The sequence below is a fragment of the Pygocentrus nattereri genome, chromosome 12 (genome assembly GCF_015220715.1).
Source record: "Pygocentrus nattereri isolate fPygNat1 chromosome 12, fPygNat1.pri, whole genome shotgun sequence".
NCBI classification, from domain to species: Eukaryota; Metazoa; Chordata; class Actinopteri; order Characiformes; family Serrasalmidae; genus Pygocentrus; species Pygocentrus nattereri.
Window position 1 is genome coordinate 19030194 of NC_051222.1, and position 18305 is coordinate 19048498.

The following is an 18305-nucleotide window of genomic DNA, read 5'->3' on the forward strand; positions in this document are numbered from 1 at the left end:
TTCAGAGTCTGACCAAATCGGCTGTCGGTCAGATGTGATCTTAAAAGTCTCCAGTTTCTGTTTGTAGCAAAGTAAGTAGTAAAAAAGTTCAAATGGCTCGAGCGTCTCCTGTCACAGTCTCAGCGGAGTCTCAGCGGAGTGATACAGTGACACAACGTTTGTGAAAAACCCGTGACGTTATAGACCCTGCTGTAGTCCTCGTTATGCCCATATTAGGAACTCCGGGTCCAAGCCCCATTTCTCTATGGTCACAATGAACAGGGTTTTTTCGAAAAGTCGCCCTGTGTTACATAAAAATCTTCAGAGTAAGATCCGTTTTGTCCTGTGTGCATTTTTCTCCCGAACACCTCTACAAAATGATGACACCTCCACCGCGGTCTGGGGCTCTGGGTTAGAACGCCTCTCAGCCAATCGGCTTACGTGGCTGGAACTAACTGTTGCATAATGAACAATATTGCTGAGGTAACTGTAACCATAGCGACAACACTACTTGGCTTTTATATGTTTTGATAGCGCCAAGCTAAGAGCAGCGAACATTCACTTTTCACAGTGGGGTTAACGTTAGACAGCTTTACCTTAAACACTAAGCTGAAGCTTGTACGACATGCACATAACGTGCTCTTTTCTTTGCATCCTGCTTTTTGTACTGTGACTCCTTTAGTAAATATCTTCTGTGAAATGTGTCCCTGTATAATGATACAAACGTTCGCTAAAACACGTTAACTGTGTGTCTAGTGTCTTTAGGCTTTAGGCCTATTGCTCGGGACCACACATGTACATATTACGTGTACTTGTATCTATGTTTGGATTTTAGTACATTGCATCATTGCTACTTGTTTTGTTTGTTTGTTTTTGGTTAAGTAGATAATTACTCTGCTTACCATTTTAAATTTGCATTTTAAATAAGCTGGAACTATACCAGGTCCTGTTAAGCTGCCTCAAAGGCTGACGTAAATGCATCTCGCCTTCAAGGTTGGTTAAAAGGGATAATCTGCAGCAGTCATTAATGGATTTACTTCTGAGGATGCTACAAATGTGATCTGCTGTCATGCTGCCAGGCAGACTAGGTTGCCAAATACAAATTGCATTCCTTAAATTAAAATTGTTTGTCTCTTTCAGTGATTAAACGTGTATGCGTCTATATTTCAAAGCTACCGTTAATGGAGTTGATATTTCTAATAATGGGAAAAATGTGAATTATGTCCAAGAGCGCTCAAAAATAGTAGCCAATGAAAAGGCTAAAGAACATACTGAGGCCAGTCTCTTTAAAGGAGGACAGCTTTTCTAGGCTAACAGGACATTATTTACAGCAGGGACACATCTGATTCAACTAATAACTAATTAACAAGCTTTGCATGTGCTGGGTCAGGTGTGTTAAAGGGGAATTACACCATTTTCTGAAATTTCAGAATAATTCAGTCATTGATGTGTAAATAAAGTCTTTCAGAGTGTTTTGATGTGAAGTGGTTCATTGTAGAGAAACCAGAACGTAACTGCGAAACCACCATAAAACAAAGTTTCAGACATTACGCAGCACATTACCACATCATGTAATGGCTTTTTGTGAGGGACTTTTTAGAGGTGAATGTCTGGTTCCCATCACTACCACTGTGAACAATTCTGAATCTGTAAGTTTCTCTAAAACAGAGCAAAAACACAAAAGCACCCTGAATTATTTTGTTAATGTCTCATTCATTTCATTATTTCAATTTTATTAATTTTTTTTATTTAAATTTTTTTGTTTTAAAAGTCGGTGGAGTTCACCTTTAAAGTAGGGAAGACCAGTGAATGGCTTTGGAAAACTCACAGATTTCCTGAAAATGATGAATTGATTAGCAAGGCCAGGCTGTGCAGCACTACTGGGGCAGTACCCCTCTTATCGCTGGGGTGGTACCCTCAAGGGTACATCTCAGTACATTAAGCCGGGGACCGTAACTGTACCACATTCAACTGAAATGATATTTGATATCAATGAAAGTAAATTTATTCTTGTACGTTTTAACTGGTATATGTATATTTTTTGTTTGCATATGATGTCATGAACTATATTTTGCTTCAATTAAAAAGTGTACTAAGTGAGTATGCTCCCAGACCCCCAGGAAAAGGCTTAGACCCCCATGATACGTTAAGTCATACTTTAATATCGCTGCTAGGTGGCGTTATACACCACTCATTAAAATGCTACAAAAACGGGCCACAGTGAAACCAACTGCTAAAACATGTATTTCTCCAGAAACACACACACACACACACACACACGCACACACACACACGCACACACTTTCTAAGCCGGAGGAGGGGGGGGGGTTGCTGGAGCCTATCCCAGCTGTCATTGGGCGGAAGGCCATCCAGAAACAGCTCCTCCTAAATAAAGATTAGTTTATTATTATTAATAACATGAATAAATACGGCGTCAAATGTCTTTTAATTTGACGGGTATTTTCCCATAATCCCATCGCACTGGAAACAGGCGGTGCTGAGAGGTTGGAGAGCCGTTTGTATTTCTCGTGTTTCGGTCTTATTTCGCTGTTTAAAGCTGGGTTATTAATCTTGGCTGAGTTGGGTCTGGTAGAGCTGAGGCTGCGCTGTGGTGAGGAGTGAGAGAGAGAGAGAGAGAGAGAGAGAGAGAGAGAGAGAGAGAGAGAGAGAGAGAGGGAGAGGTTTGGTTCAGCTCGCTGCTCTGACGGGACAGTCCTGAGTGAAAGCTGCGCCTCTCTCTGTCTCCTCGTTCAGCTGATGTGGGGGTCTCAGTGTCTCAGTCCTGGAGGACCAGAGTGGCGGTGCTCCAGGACCAAGACTGAGAACCGCAGGTGCAGAACAAGGGGCAGTTCACAACGGAGCCAACCCGCCGAGATAACGCGGACTTCACTAGCTAGGGTAGCTAGCTTACCTGCTTGAGCCCCAAACTCAAGCCTCTCCAGTAACCAGCTTTAGGTGTTTAGGGGCATTTTTGTTGGACAGTCTTCACCTTTCCAGCTAAATGAGAAATCCATTCACAGTTCCACCTTAAATGTTCAGGCAGTTTCGTTATGGCATCTGTCCCACTTCGCAGAAGGAGGTGGCGAATAGGAAGCCCACTTCAGTCTAACTGCCGCAGCTGAAGTGAACTGGCGGGGCTGTGTTCCTAATGCTTCCCTTGCTCCCTACCCCCTATCTATAAAACTAATGCACTTCGCTGTGGAGGTTATCTTACTTATTTACTGTTCTGGTAGTATCGTAGTGTTTTTGCTAACAGACAGGTTAAAGAGCACAGAGGAGTGCATCAGATATAGGTGTTAGAATGTGGACAAATATCCAGTCCAGTTTAATGCAGTTTAAAGTTATTACATTAATAAAAGTTTACATGAAACAAACCAGGAAAATGTTTTAGCTGCTAGGCTTTAACGCAGGAGGTCGTCATGTATATTAAGGAGGTTTGAGCATCACAGAAAGTTTTGAGTTTTGTCTTTCAAGTAGTCCCAGTGTCTGAATAGCCTCTCGTGTACGTGTCTTCCTCCACAGGTCAACAAGTGGGAAATGGATGCATGGTATGCCCACCCTGTCTATGCTCGCTACTGGCAACATTACCAGCAGGCGATGAGCTGGCACCACAGGCACCGGCGGGCATACAGCAAGGCCTTGCAGGCTGCTTATGGACCTGCACTGTACCCTGTGTTCCCCACTGTCACGCCCCGCTATGCAGACTGGCATGGTGAGGAGAGAGATGACAGAGCCCAAGGACGAAGGCGGAGGTGGGGCAGAGAGGAAGAGGAAGGTAGGGCTGCTGGTAGTGAAACGTTTCAGCTGTTCAGAATTGACACTAAGCTACTGCTTGAACCCTGTGGGCTTTGGTCAGGCCTAGGCCTTATTTAAAAGTAGTTAGCACAATTTTTTTTAGCTAAAATATTGCAATTATTGATATTGTGGAATTCTTAAAAATGGAACTAGAAACTATTCCCTGTTTGATGCATTTTAAAGCCTGAAACATACCACACATACACAGGAATGACAACACCAACACACTGCAAACGCACAGTCCTTCTGTACAACCTAAGGGGATGTTCTTATGTTACTGTGGCGCTTAAAACACTTAATACTCAAGAGGGCAGTAAAGGACAGATCAGAACAGGATTTACTGTCATTCCAACAGCCACAGCAATTTTCTAACAGTGCCTCTTGTACATTTATGACATCAGCCGTGTAAACCGTTTCACAGTGAGCTGATCAGATTGTCAACCAAACAGCACTCCGTAGCAGTTATGCTGGTGCTCTGCAGCCCAAAACATTTATAATGTGGAAAAGCAGAAGGAAGCATACGGGGTATAGCATAAGGTCCCGCACAAATGGTTAGAAACAAGTTTCATGTTTTGTTTTTAGCTGTTTGTTTCATTAATTTCATCGTGTCATTTTTTGTTGTAGCTCCATTCACCTCTATTCACTGGGGACTTGCTCATAGACACCCTCTGCTGTTTTTGCAGTCACATTTTTTTGATATAAAGTAAGAAATAGGAAGTGGCCAGGCTCCCCTTAAACCAGCTCTCGTGAGCTGCTTTACCTGTTCTATCAGAATAAAGAGCTGATGTATTGTATGTTTATACCAGCATTGACTCCTCCAGCTGCTCATCTGCTCGTCTTGATGCACTTTCAAATGCAACGATGCATGGACAAAAAGATGAATATTAACATGCTTATGATGATGCTCCTAGACTGCAATGGATTGCAATCAAGAATGACTGATTGTAGTAACAAGCTTACGTAATGTAATTTAGTGAATCACCCATCTAGATTTTGAAACAAGCATGCATATTGGCTCACGTGTTAAGACTGAATACTTGAATACTGGTATTAAAAATTACCACTGAAAGACACAAAATACTTGGTACTCACTAGTATTGAAGTAATTCAATTAATACTATAAAAGTATTGAAATGCAATATTAATATTAAGTTGGGCAGTCGTGGGCTGGAGGTTAGGGAACTGGCCCTGTGCCGGTTCAATCCCCAGTGCCGACAGTCCATGACCTGAGGTGTCCTTGAGCAAGACACCTAACCCCCAATTGCTCCCCAGGCGCCATGGATAGGGCTGCCCACTGCTCCAGGCAAGTGTGCTCACTGCCCCCTAGTGTGTGTGTATTCATTAGTGTGTATGTGGTGTTTCACTTCACGGATGGGAATTTCCCCGTTTGTGGGATTTAAAAAGTATCACTTATTATCAACTTACTGAAGCCTCACTATTTTATAAAGAAGTGTTACCTTGTCAAATCAAATTAAGGTTTGGGTTCAATAATTTGTGTTTTCTTTAAAATATTAGCTCTCTTAAATTTTATAAAAATATGATTGAAACATATTTTGATAAGATTTTGCAGCCACTGTCATACAGCATTGTAGAGCACTTTTGACTTCAGAGAAGCTTGAAGTTTGTGTAGATGACGACTGTTCGACCCTGTAGACTAATTGTTGCTGCCCTAGAGCAAGATGACCCAGAGAATGAGGAAGAGTCAGAGAGTTCAGAGGAAAGCGAGATCGAATGCAACGTCAGCAACATGGACATCTCAGCTGAACTACGGCAGTTCTTCGCTCAGACGGAGCGGCACAGGGAAGAGCTGAGTGAGTGCATGAAATGGCAGCAAATTGCAGATTTGTGGAAAATACTTATTTGCTTGGTTTTTTTTTCTTATTTTTGAGGAGTCATTTGGCCCATTTTCCTCTTTTTTTTTTGTTATTCCAAAAACGATGCTGGAACTCAGGACGCACAGCAGCCAAAAGACCTGATCAAATTAAGCATCCTGACTTTTTCATTTTTCATTTGTCCTCCCTAGCATGACGATGGTGGCTCATATAGGCCAGCTTAAAGTCATTATTCCAACGCGCATCAAATCTAGCACAAAGTCGTGCCCAATTTGTTTTTCACAGATGAGTCCTTTATGCTGAAACCTATTAGATAAGAGGCACAATGAGGGATGCTCATTATCCTCATGAGTGTCCTCACTGTCACATAGAGCTGTTGACTCAGTTCAGACTGGCCTGGATGTCAGAGGAACACAACCAGTAGTGTGTTTGTTTTCTATATTTTTCGATCCATTATTTTCTATTTCTGAGCTTTTTAACCATTCTCACATGCTTGTTAAGTGCTATACTGGCATTGTGCTGCCAAGATGACTTGTTGATTAGGCTGTGTTGTTTTTTTGTGAGGCTAAATCTCAGAGCAAAGAATATCAGAAACAGGAAAGCCTGAAGAAGCAGCCACACAGCCCTAATCAGGGACTGCTAGACCACATTCCCTATTCCATATTCTGCTCAGTTCTACTTACTTAGCGTAGGGAGCTCTATTATCAGCCACCTCAAATTGAATAATTGATAGTTTAAGCTAACTGTAAATAAATGAAAGCACTTTACTCAGCTAAATATTTTTTTTCCACAAGAGATGACTAACTATCTTTCTGCTTTTTCTACAGTGCGATTAAGTTTGAAAGCAAAGAGAGCTAACTTTTAAGACTTTTACAACAAAAAAATTGTTGTGAAATGGAAGTAGTGTTTTGTGCAGTACATCAGCATTTGGGGGGGCTGTTACCTCTAACCTAGAAGTCAGTTGGGCCCCTATTTCACAGTAGGAATAAACATTTCTGAGCTCAGAATAACCGTTTCATGGGCATTTCCACACGGACACGGTTCACCAATCAACGCTTACAGATTGTGCTCTGTGCATTTTTTCATGGTATGGTTAGCTAACCGTGCTCAGAGCCATATAACTGTTCTGTGATGATGCATGTACCTATTCTCAGATTGGTTGTATGTTTATGTCTTGCTGCAACAGAAAAACAATGAAATACGTTTAATTCTCTTACACACATTCAAAAATGAATGAAAGCAGTGCGTGATTTTCACCATCTCAATAAATTTAAAGGCAGAAATTAAACCTGTTCTGTGGTGCGGTTTGAATCTCTAGCCTCATAGCTAGGCTAATGATAACCAGCTCCTGGAGCTTAGTTAGCTTGGCTTGTGGCCTACAGGTAGAGATTTAATTCTGTCAAACTAGTGCTCTGCTGTTATAAGTGTAGATGATAAAAACTCTTGTTCTCACGTCACACACACCATAGCGCTGCTGCTGGATTCTCAGAACACAGGACATTCATTACCTACTTGGACCTTCGCATCTTCCGAGCCTCAGTCATAACTGGCTTGTCTGTTAATTCTCTGAATATTTTGGGCGCTCTGTTGTCACATCAGTCATATCTGGTGGGAGCACATGTAGTAAAATTTGGGTCCAGTCTAGCAGGACAGGAGTGCACAATATTCATAATCCGTCAGAAGGGTGGCATTAACAGAACACTTTGACATTGTAAATAGTTTAGCCTACAAGAGTATTAAATTTGATTAATAGCAACAAGAAGATCTGGAAGAAGTTGTAATAATTTTTTACACTTTAAAAAGCACAGGTAAAAGCCATTAAAAATAAGAAATGAATAACATACATTGACGTAGCTTTAAAAGTTAAAGTGACAAAGACGCTGACAGCCTCTCAGTTTTAGCCCAATGTGATGCCACAAATACCTTAGCACATCCTATCTTTCTGTTGAAAATGAGGCACAAGGATGATCACTGCATGGTTACAAACTGGTTAATAGTTTCATATGACCTTCGAATTAAGTTGTTCTAACAGAATTTGAACTTGAATATGTAGTGATATGTTTATTTATTTGCCCTGGTTTTTAAAGGAGTATTTCAGCATTTTTCACCCTAATTGTAATCTGCTACATCTGTGGTGTGCTGCCAGTTTCTATGGATAATAATTTCCACGTAATTAGAAAGTAACATGAAACCTGTTGCTTCAGAAAATACTAATAATAGAACCCAAAGGGCAGCTGCCTTAATGTGTGTCAAGTGAACAGGTTTCTGTTCTTTACTTTGCAGGGAAGGTAAGAAGCCAGTGCTGTGTGTTACTGGTGATGATACGTATTTGAATTTGAAGGTTGAGGTGTAGCTCAAATGTTTTCATAGTAATCTCTGCCTAGATCTGCCTAGCTCTCCCATTCAGAGGCTCCGTAACGGCTTGATGAACTGAATCAGGTGTGTTTGTAAAGAACTGAAAACAGGTCAACGTAATGGGCAGTTGTCAGCAAAGAGGCTAAAGGCATTTCCCATTATATTTTAGAGTAAGAGCACATTACAGAAAACGAATGGGATGTTTCAGAAAAACTTTAGATTTTGGGCTTTATTGTACCTGTGTTCATATCTGTGCATGTTATTTTTTTCCTCTACAGAGAAGCAACAGCAGATGGAGGCAGAGCGGCAGGAAGCTTATGTGTTGGCTGACCAGGACCTACACAGGGTTTCCTGGCGCAGCGCCCAGCCCCCTGCTGAGCGGCCGGGTGAAAGGAGGAGCGCTGAGATGAAGAAGCTGTACGGCAAGGATGCTGCCAAGATCCAGGGCATGGAGGCGGCCATGCAGCTCAACTTTGACCGCAACTGTGACCGCAAGCAGCCCAAGTACTGGCCGGTTATACCATTAAACCTTTAGCAGGGACTCAAGCTACAGTCACTTAACCTCTTCCTTCAGGAGTTAAAGGAATACTCCAGCAATTTTCAGCCTAATCATTATTTGCCATATCTGTAGTGTACATTTCATTTAGATGGATGTTTTCCTGTAAGCAGAAGACAGAAAATGCTTATAATAGAAGTCAATGGGCAGCTGCTTCAGCACAGCAAAAGTATTTGGAATTATTGTCCATGTTAATTAACCAATGCAACACATTAGGTTAAAGCCTGCTGGAGTGTTCTTTTAACTACTGCTCAGTGCTATTGCTAAGTAGTAGCTGGACAAAATGTATGGACATTTTAATCCAGTGGTTCATTGTAGATACTTGACTCTGTCTCCTAGTTGGTGGCCTTCCAGTTATATTTGTTTTCAAACAGTTGTCAGCTTGAGAACGTACAGCTTCATTTTTACATAGCAACATGTTAAAGGAATACAAACGTATATTCTTTGTGCCGCATATGTTGCATTTGAATGATTATCACAGACAATACATTTCCTGTATGTTGGCTTAAAACACAGTTTTGTAGAAGCCAATGTTTATCTGACCGTTGATAGTCCATAATTATTAACCTGTTCTTTGGAGTGAACAGGTTTTCTGTTCTTTTCTAAGTACAGGGGGACATCAAAACTATTGCCTTGAGTAATCAGCCCTGTACTACAGTTGCAGAAGATAGAAATTGCATTGAAAAATGCTGAAGTGTTCCTTTTAATAGTATTCTTTACTGTTGCTGTTGTGCTCCCACATAAAATCACATGTCCTGCAGCAGTAAACTCCCAAACCATGCGTTTATAGCCAAGATGTCGTTCAAGGGCTGCATCAAGAAGCTAGTTAGCCAATTCTCCTCCTTTTCACTGAACGTGTCTGTCCTGCTACCTTTTCCATTTCACACTTTGCTGTTCATGACTCTGAATTTTTTTTCTCCTCTAAGTCCATGAATGATGCAGATGCTGCAGATCGCAGCACAACTCTTTTTCACGGCACCCATTCTCACTAACTAGGTCAGTGCCTCCCCCACATTTTCATCCCAGTGCAGTTCGTCTGCATCCTCTGTCCTCCGCATTTCCTCTGCTGTGAAGAGTTTGGAATGCTTTTTTTTTTTTTTGGCAGTTTTTACATGAACACTTTTTGTGTGTGTTTGTATGGAGAGAGTTTTCAATTAAAATGCATTAGGTTGAAATTAAAACATGATTTGTACATGTATTTATTGTACTTTTCAAAATAGATGGAGTTTTATGCTCTTATATCTTACAAGTGTTCCTGGAGCATAGAGAAACACTTTAGGTTCCTTAAAGTGCCTTTAAAGATGATCTTTTAGAAGTTCTGCTCAGTCATTTAGCATATAAACAAAGTCATTCAGACTGGTTTGATGTGAAATGGTTAATTGTAGAGAAACGTACTGATTGACTGGTTTATACGACGGTGACCAGGGGTCACAATGTCTACAATGCAAATATAGCAATTTTATTTACTCTCCAAAGCCACCGGTAACCATATGTGTGTCCTCTTCTGGGGGACTATATTGCCTTATGGCGCTGTGCATGTACTCCTCCATCATGAATGGTGTTTAAAAGATATACATTTTCAGCCTGAAATGTATTACAATCATTGTAAATCAGGTATTGTATTCTCAGCCATTTCACATAATAATGTAGCTTTTAGGGTCATTAAATGTTGGGCATCTGCTTCCTTTCACCACTACTGTGAACAATTCTGACTCAGTACATTTATTTAGAATGGAGCATTTCACACCAAACCACCTGAACCACATTTTAATCTGTGAAGTTCCTCTAAACATTTGTTTGAAGTTTACTTTAAACATTTGGTTCTTTCAGACATTGTTATTGTACAAGAGATATAAATACATTGAGTTATAATAGAAAAGTTCTACACCAATTAAACAGAAATTCTAGCCGAAAACAATTTGAGGACCTTTTATTTTAAAAGGGGAATTCCACTGATTTCTCAAACCTTTTGCATAATTAATCATTAAGACGCAAACATAATCATTCAGTGATTTGATTTGTGGTGCATGATTCTAGAGAAACTACCCAATTGTTCACAGTAGTGGTGATAGGAAGTGTATAATACTTCCAAGGCCTTGTTCAAACAGAGCTCAAATCCAATTTTTCAGCATATCCAATTTGAGCAGGACAGATTTTGTGCACTCTGATATTTCAGTCGGATTCAAGCCACATTTGTAGGTGGTTTCTACTCTGATTCCGATTTAATTTCTAGGTGTGTGATTCAGTTTCATGGTTTTTTGTCATTTTTTTGTCATTTCATGATGTCAGAATGTGCAACAAGAAAGTCAGTGGTAAATAAGTCACATATTACAATTTAAACAGAGAAGTTTCTAACCAACATTTAGATAACATCTGTTTTCCTTTGTATGTTGCAGTTTACACTGACTGCTTCATTAAAGATTTGAACTTCTAGTCTGTCTCTAAATATAAAATACTGCTGCAGCCAATAGTTTATTAAAAGGCTGATGACCAGGTCCACCTACTCTAATATATTCTGTTCATGCTGTAGTTAATAAAAAGTGAAAATGTGGTGTGATTGATTCATTTGCTAGTTATCATTGTTAGGTTTGCTAAGTTTTTCAGTGGGTCAGCATATACATGTGTGCATTGTTACTATGGCTACCACTGTGGATGTGTAAGCAAATGCAAAAGTCTAACCATGCAATTTGGTAGAAAGAAACATGCTGTAAGAAAAAAGTCCCCAATGAAAACATTTTTCAGTCAATATTTTACCGTCTACATCACATTATAAAAACCCCAAAAACATCAAACTCTATAACTCCTCCCTCTGTGTGTTATTCACAAAACTCAATACGAAACTGTTCATATGTGCAATAATAACAACTGTGTGTGCAATAACTCAGAAGGACACTAACTAAATAATTTAAATAATTGTAACTGCTTTATACCTGATGCTTCATATTATTATCACAATCACTGCCACCTTACTATATTCAAAAGTACTTGTGTACATACTCTTGTGTAAATACTACCCTTGTGTACATACTGTAAATTTCTCTATATTGTCTTAAATTATTAGTAAAGTGTATATTTTTACATAAATGGCTGCAACTGTAACAACTGCAATTTCCCCTTGGAATCAATAAAGGAATCTGAATCTGAATCTGAAACAGTTAAATTATACAGAAATTTTTATTGCAGAGTTTTGGAGGTTATGGATCCTAATCCAGCCTTAATGACTGATGATATAAGTGATCTAAAGAAACTGTTTTCAATGAGTTTTTCCCTGCTTTCTTCAGACTCAATACTGTTAAAACTGTTAATTCCAACTGTCTGCAGTCTGGAGTTTCCCAGAGCATCCTAGCACAGAGATGATTATTAAACAATAGATCGAGCTTTGCACTGAAAATTCTAATAAGACGATTTTAACTCTAAGATGTTTTCGGGTGGGCGGCACAGTGGCGTGGTGGGTAGCGCTGTCGCCTCACAGCGAGGAGGGCCTGGGTTCGATTCCCTAGCCGGGTGACCAAGGTCCTCTCTGTGTGGAGTTTGCATGTTCTCCCCGTGTCTGCGTGGGTTCTCCGGTTTCCTCCCACAGTCCAAAGACATGCAGTCAGGTCGGTTGGACATGCTAAATTGCCCCTAGGTGTGTGAGTGACTGTCTGTGTCTGTCTATCTACCCTGTGATGCACTGGTGACCTGTCCAGGGTGTATCCTGCCTTCTGCCTGATGACTGCTGGGATAGGCTCCAGCATCCCCCGCGACCCTGACGGAGAAGCGGCTTAGAAAATGGATGGATGGATGTTTTCGGGCTCTGGTTAGTTTAAAAATACCATAGCTCCTGACGTTAGATCAGACTGGTTGCTTTTTCATCGTAAATGAACCCTTTCACTGATCACCAGATACAAAACAACTCACTTTACTCTAAGCTGCTGGAAATAATTTGGTGGTAGAAATGGCTAATTTAAAAACATTTGAAACTATGTTCAGGACACTTTGCCATGCTTTTTTAAACTTCTCAAATCTGTTTTGTATCGAAGCAATGAAGTTAAAGCAATACCTCAATCTCAATCACAATAATGTGATTTTGTCACAGCATTGCAAAGGTTTGAATACCCCCAATTAAATTTTTGTTGATGGTCTAAATGAATAAGTTAATAACACATCCTCTACCTCTACAGGGAACCTAAATGTGGCATTTTTCTGCTGATTTTAGTGCTGATTTTAGAGTTTGACCCTAGTGGAAAAAAATAAAATATAAAATGTGTCACAGGCCATGTTTGTATTTTTTCGCTGTTTTATAAAAGTAATCAGCCACTTGAACCTGTGCTGCACAAAGCCTCTTTTGGCCAATTACTAGAACAGATAACAGTCATACACTAATTAGTGAGGTCATGTACTGACGTTGGATCATCAGTTCTGGATCACAAATGCTACTCCAACTCATCCCCAAGCTATTGAACATTCAACTGCTACACAGCCCAGTGCTGGAGGACTTTTCACCTCTCATGCCAACAATCGGCGTGGTGACCTTGGACGCACCTGGCTACTCCAGAGCATCCGATTCTGTTGGTAATACATTTCTTTGGGGATCAGGTTTTAGACCCGGAACATTCTCTTGTGTAGTGTTAATCGACTTTGCTGCGTCATCATCTGAATTTCCTCCGCTTCAAACAAACTCATTAAATGAAGAGAAATGGTAGGTCCCTTTAAACACATCAAAAACAGTTGCTGAACTCAAATCATAAATGTAGGCGCCTAGAAGTTTCACCATTGGCTTGCACAGACAGCAGCTCTTGGCTCTTCTATGTGTTTGCCCACTTGGGGGAACTTTGGCATCATGCCAAACGGCCCAAACTTGAATAGAGTTCCCAGCCAGCCCGGATTCTGGTTGTCATGGCTACTTTTCTCCGAGCATCCGGCAATTTATATTCCTTCGCCCTTCTCTGAGCAGTCATTCTTACCCTGTACAATTTCAGTGCTTAAGTTTGCACTGCTCGGGGCTAGATTGGTTGTGTTTGGCTTATAAACGTGATGTTTAATTTGTCCTGAGTGTTTCAGCCTCTTACAGAAGGTTCTATTTAGGTGTACTGAAGTTTCTATTTCATTTTTGTTAATGGTTGCCAGGGGAATCCATCAAACATTTGCAAAGAATACATATTGAAGTATTAAAATGACCAGGCATGTAGACACAGTGGCCGTTTTAGACACAGAAACTACTTTTGCCTTTCGTATAATGTGATTAATAGCACAAGTGAAATTCATTTTACATGGCAAATTCCATTAATTGCAGTAGTTTCAGTAGTTCTTCATTTGATTTGAATGCACCCTAGGACCTTAAAAATCAGTTTAATAGATTCTTCTGTCAGGTTTAATGTGCTAAAGTTGATGGTATGCATTTTAGCCCACATATGGTAGTTACTTTCAAGATTGGTGTTGAGATTAATAACTGGATAATAAGCCTCTGTTTTAAAGGGCTAAAGCTGAATACCACTTCAAAATGATCCTTACATCCATTAACAACCCCCTCTACCACCCTCTTTGTGCAGACTTTGGATAAAGGGGCCCCATGTGGGTCCCCCAAGCAGTGACGTCATCGAAGTGACCCAAAATGGGACAGTGGGTGCACACACACTTTTGTTTAGTTTTGCAGGACTGGCTTGCCCCCCTTTCCATTCACTTGACTAAAGCACTGGCTGCCCAGACTCTGCAAAACTCAATAAAATGGGTAAGTTTTTAAAAAATATTTGCACATCTTATACAAAATTCCCTCCTTTAAGACTCATGAATGAAATGGCTCCCAATAACTGAAGACTTATGACAAGAAAAAGAAATTACAATTGACTTTATTAGTTTTTATGGCTACTTGTCTGCATTACTGAGGTATTACTTTTTGTATTTGTATTTTTTGGCTACTTGTCTGCATTGCTTTGCTCCTGTAGGCTACATTCCTTTCAGTGAAGTGTTTTGGTTAGGCTGGATAATTCGACAAAATCGTTTGATAGGATTAAAGGTCACTGTAAATGGATTGCCTGTTGCATTTGTATGGTCTTTTCAACTTGTGTAGCACATTAGCTAAGCTTCTTTCCCACAGGTTTTGCCTCTCATGTCAGTGTCACAGAACTGACAACAGTGTCAGTTTTATATGGATACGTATGTAGTTTACAAACTTTTTCTCTGATGCAAGATAAATATTTTTCCCCTACATCTTTGTAAAAAAGTAAACTGTTTAATGCAAAAGGAAAAGTATGTTCCAGTGTCTGCCTTCAAAGACTTTGCTTGGCTGGTCTTGACATTTTTTTGTGATTTCCATCTCATTTTTTTGACATTTTTGCTAAGTTAAGTGGAATATTTGTGCATCCTCCTTCCACTTACAGCAATAGTTCAGCAAAGATGATCAAATTCACACAAATTTCCTGCTTATGCCAAATGTAGTCTTTTTTAATTTTGCATTGGGGCCACTGCCTGACTTCCAGTGTCACAAACCACATAAGCAAGTCTGAGATCACTCAACACAATGTGGTTTAAGACAATGGTAATGGTAAGCATACATTTTGCCTAATGCTAACTGAGGTATTTCATTACATGTTACCTATTTTAGCCTCGTAGCTCCAGTGCAAAACTAAAGAAGCAAACTTGTCTTAGCTCATGGGTGGTAAACTCCAGTTTAGGACAGGGCACTTCAGTGATTTTCTACTCAAACACAGTTGATTCAAATCAGCAGCTAATTGCCAAGTAGAAGAGTTATACTAGGAAAATCACCAAGCTGTGACAGACCCTGGCACTCTAGGACCACAGTTCGCCACCCCTGTCTTTGTAGTACAGATTTGTAGTAAGGGGATAATTGGGTTTTGTTTTGGGGTTAGGATTAGGGTTAAGATTAAGGTTATAGTCATTTTGCAAAATTATTGCTTTAATGTACTAACCACATCATTAGACCCAGGTAAGAGTAAGTGTGTGGGTGTGTATCTTAGTGTGCATTTTTATGTGTGCTGGCCATAACTCTACATTGAATGGAGTGAATTCATTGGAAAGAATTTTTGCATCATTTGTCCTCCTTGGTCTTTGGAATGCTAGATTGCCCACCACTTATCCTCTGCCAGCAGTCTGCTGAGGCTTGATGGCTTTCGGCCACACTCATCTGACGCTAGCTGCTTTGAGGATGGATCTCACATGACTAGTCTCAGTTTAGAATGTAAAGGCTAATGTAACTAACAAGCAATGGAAGCCTGTAGCTACAAGGTTAGTATCATCCTAACTACATACTTAAATCATCACAGACTTGCCTTAAATTGTTCCGAGTTGTTAAGTAATCTCAGACCAACTTACATGTGTGGTTTCTGAGATTGTTATCAACAAAAACGGACTACAGTATGGTAAAATTCTGATTTCAAGATGCTGCTGCGACTAACAGGAATGTGCGCTCTTAAAAAAAGATGGTTCTTTTAAGGTTCTTTAGTAAAGGGAATGGTTCTAAAAATGAAAGTGGTTCTATAGATAGCACCAAAAGCTTTGTTGTAACAATAGAAGAACCTTTTTTGGTGCTATATAGAACCATTTTCAAAAAGTTCACATATAGAACCATATATCACATTCTCCAGCAATTTAATGAGCCATTTTACCATGCAAAGAACCATTTAAACATGAAATGATTCTATATAGAACACATGGTTCTAATTAGAACCATTTCCCTTTGAAGAACTTTTAAATCTTTTAAAAGAGTGTATGTAAAGCAGACGTGTCATGATTGAGGCATGTACAATGCTAACCTAATATCTAGGCTTCGTCATTTGTGAGCCACACTAAGCTCATAGCTCCCGTGCAAAACCAAAGAAGCAAAAAACGTTGCCTGGGAAACACATTTGGGCCCAAGGAGGGTTGCAGATGACATTCCTTTAGACATATTATGGAACGTCCAATCTAGACTCCTGCACGTTAACCATGTGCGCTGAGCATCCAGATTTAGGCTGCTGCCCAAATGGGATTATGGCCTGAAATCTCCATTGAGATCTATGTCTACATCACGTCTGAGTGTTAAGACAGGGGTATGTCCTGATTTGGGGTTTTACCTAAGTTGGATTAGCCCCATAGGCTTGTTTTCTTTTGTCACGATAGCTGGCTTGAACTTACTTATCATGAGCTGTGATAAAGCCTGTAAAGCTTCTTCTATAGTTTGTACAGTATTTGTAAGTTCACTTGCTTTCTTATAGCTTGGATCCATGAAGCCACAATTCCGATCTGTCATTTTATAATACATTATAATACTACATGAGGCTGCAGCTTAGAAAATAGATGGATGGATGGACTACATGAGGCTTGTTGAGATATCTGGCCAGGCACATACAAACATGTCTTAAAACACTTGTCTTGAACCATGTTCAGTTATTACATAATCTCTAATTGTCTTACTTATGTGGTTTCTGACACTGTATTATATATAGACAAATATATTACATAGCTAATAATAGCAGCAGACATTTTGAAACCTGAATTTTATACAGATGATGGTGAGATATACGCTTCCACTGTTTGTTGCCTACTTAGCTTCAGTACAAAACTAAGAGAAAAATGTAAACTTTGGACATCAAGCATGGTTTGGTTTATTGACATTTGGGGTAAATGGGAAAATTGTGTCAATTAGATTTTTCACCAGGCAATCAGTCTAGCCCCTTTTTTCCATCGCTCATTTGCCTCTTTTTTCTCTCCTGTGGAAAAACTAGATCTAAATTGTTTAGTAGTTTGCTTGTTTGTGCTGTGTGGGAAGGAACAAAGTAATTTATTAGTGGCATGTAAATGCTTCAAATGTCTGTTCTAGTTTTCTACTGATGTTCAGTCAAAAAAAGCAGTTCAAACAACATTTAAAAGGAGAGGACAGTGATATTTTCCCAAAAACGCTCAAAACGTTTTGAGTTATGACATGACATAAAAGAAGGATAAAATGGTTCTTTGAGTGTTCATGGTTCTGTACAGAACTGTCTTTACTAAAGAATCTATATCTTTTAAGAGTTAGAGACACTTACAGAGTCAGAATTGTTCAGAATGGTGGTGAGAGGAACCAGATGTCCACCTCTGAAAGCTCCCTCAGAAAGTTAATACATGAAATAGTTATAAAAACGCTGCCTGAGGCATTGATTTGTGGTTGTTTTGTGATAAAGTTTTAGCTTAAAATGTATTTGAATCCATTTATTTTAATTCATTCATGGAGGACAGTGTCACGATTGGCCCCTCCAAGTCCTGTCCATGTGGTCGTGTTGTGTTTTGGTTTAGCCCTTGTGTTCTTTGTTTTGGTTTTTTAGTCCAGCCCCCTCGTTTTGTGACTCCACCCCTGATTGTTTCCACCTGTGTTCCCGCCTGTTTCTCATGTATTTAAAGCCTGTGTTTTCCCCTGTCTGGTCACTGGTCTTTGTACTGGTCTATGTATTGTTGTTTGTTCTGTTTGATTCTGGTCATTCTGTCATGTCCGCCTCCAGATCAATCTGTGTTGGCTCTATGACCCTGGACCGTTTAGACTATGACCCTGGATTTGCCCATGATAAAAGTCGCTCCGCCTCCTCGTTCCTGGCGTTACAGACAGACATATGCAGGGTGGTGTAAGGCAAAAGAAAGAAAGCTTATTCTTTCAGATTTATGACTATTTTACATATTCAACATTACACATAAAAACTCAGAAAACACATGCAGGTTCACTGATGGTTTTAGATAATAAAGAAAATGGCAATATATGTGTTGTGAATCCTGGTTCCCATCACCACCACTGTAAAGAAATCTTCATGTCAAACCACCATGAATGACTTTTGGCATCTCAA

At 39.8% G+C, this 18305-nt stretch overlaps 2 protein-coding genes across 3 annotated transcripts in view; both read left to right on the forward strand.

Moving 5' to 3' along the window:
- The first annotated feature begins 2403 nt into the window (after nucleotides 1–2403).
- Nucleotides 2404–11068, forward strand: gemin8 (gem (nuclear organelle) associated protein 8). Of its 2 annotated transcripts, none has more exons than XM_017710002.2 (4): nucleotides 2404–2483; nucleotides 3502–3754; nucleotides 5448–5585; nucleotides 8240–11068. In XM_017710002.2, the coding sequence occupies exons 2-4, from the start codon at nucleotides 3517–3519 to the stop codon at nucleotides 8494–8496; spliced, it is 633 nt and encodes a 210-aa protein (XP_017565491.1). In that variant the 5' UTR covers nucleotides 2404–2483; nucleotides 3502–3516; the 3' UTR covers nucleotides 8497–11068. The 2 variants fall into 2 exon arrangements, with proteins under 2 accessions (XP_017565491.1, XP_017565492.1); XM_017710003.2 differs by having other exon boundaries at nucleotides 2475–2590.
- Nucleotides 11069–14096: 3028 nt separating this feature from the next.
- Nucleotides 14097–18305, forward strand: part of gpm6ba (glycoprotein M6Ba) — a 60069-nt gene continuing 55860 nt past the window's right edge. Inside the window, exon 1 of the mRNA XM_017710006.2 lies at nucleotides 14097–14227. Coding sequence (XP_017565495.1) covers nucleotides 14224–14227 — 4 coding nt within the window. The 5' untranslated portion in view covers nucleotides 14097–14223. The remainder of the gene's footprint in view (nucleotides 14228–18305) is intronic.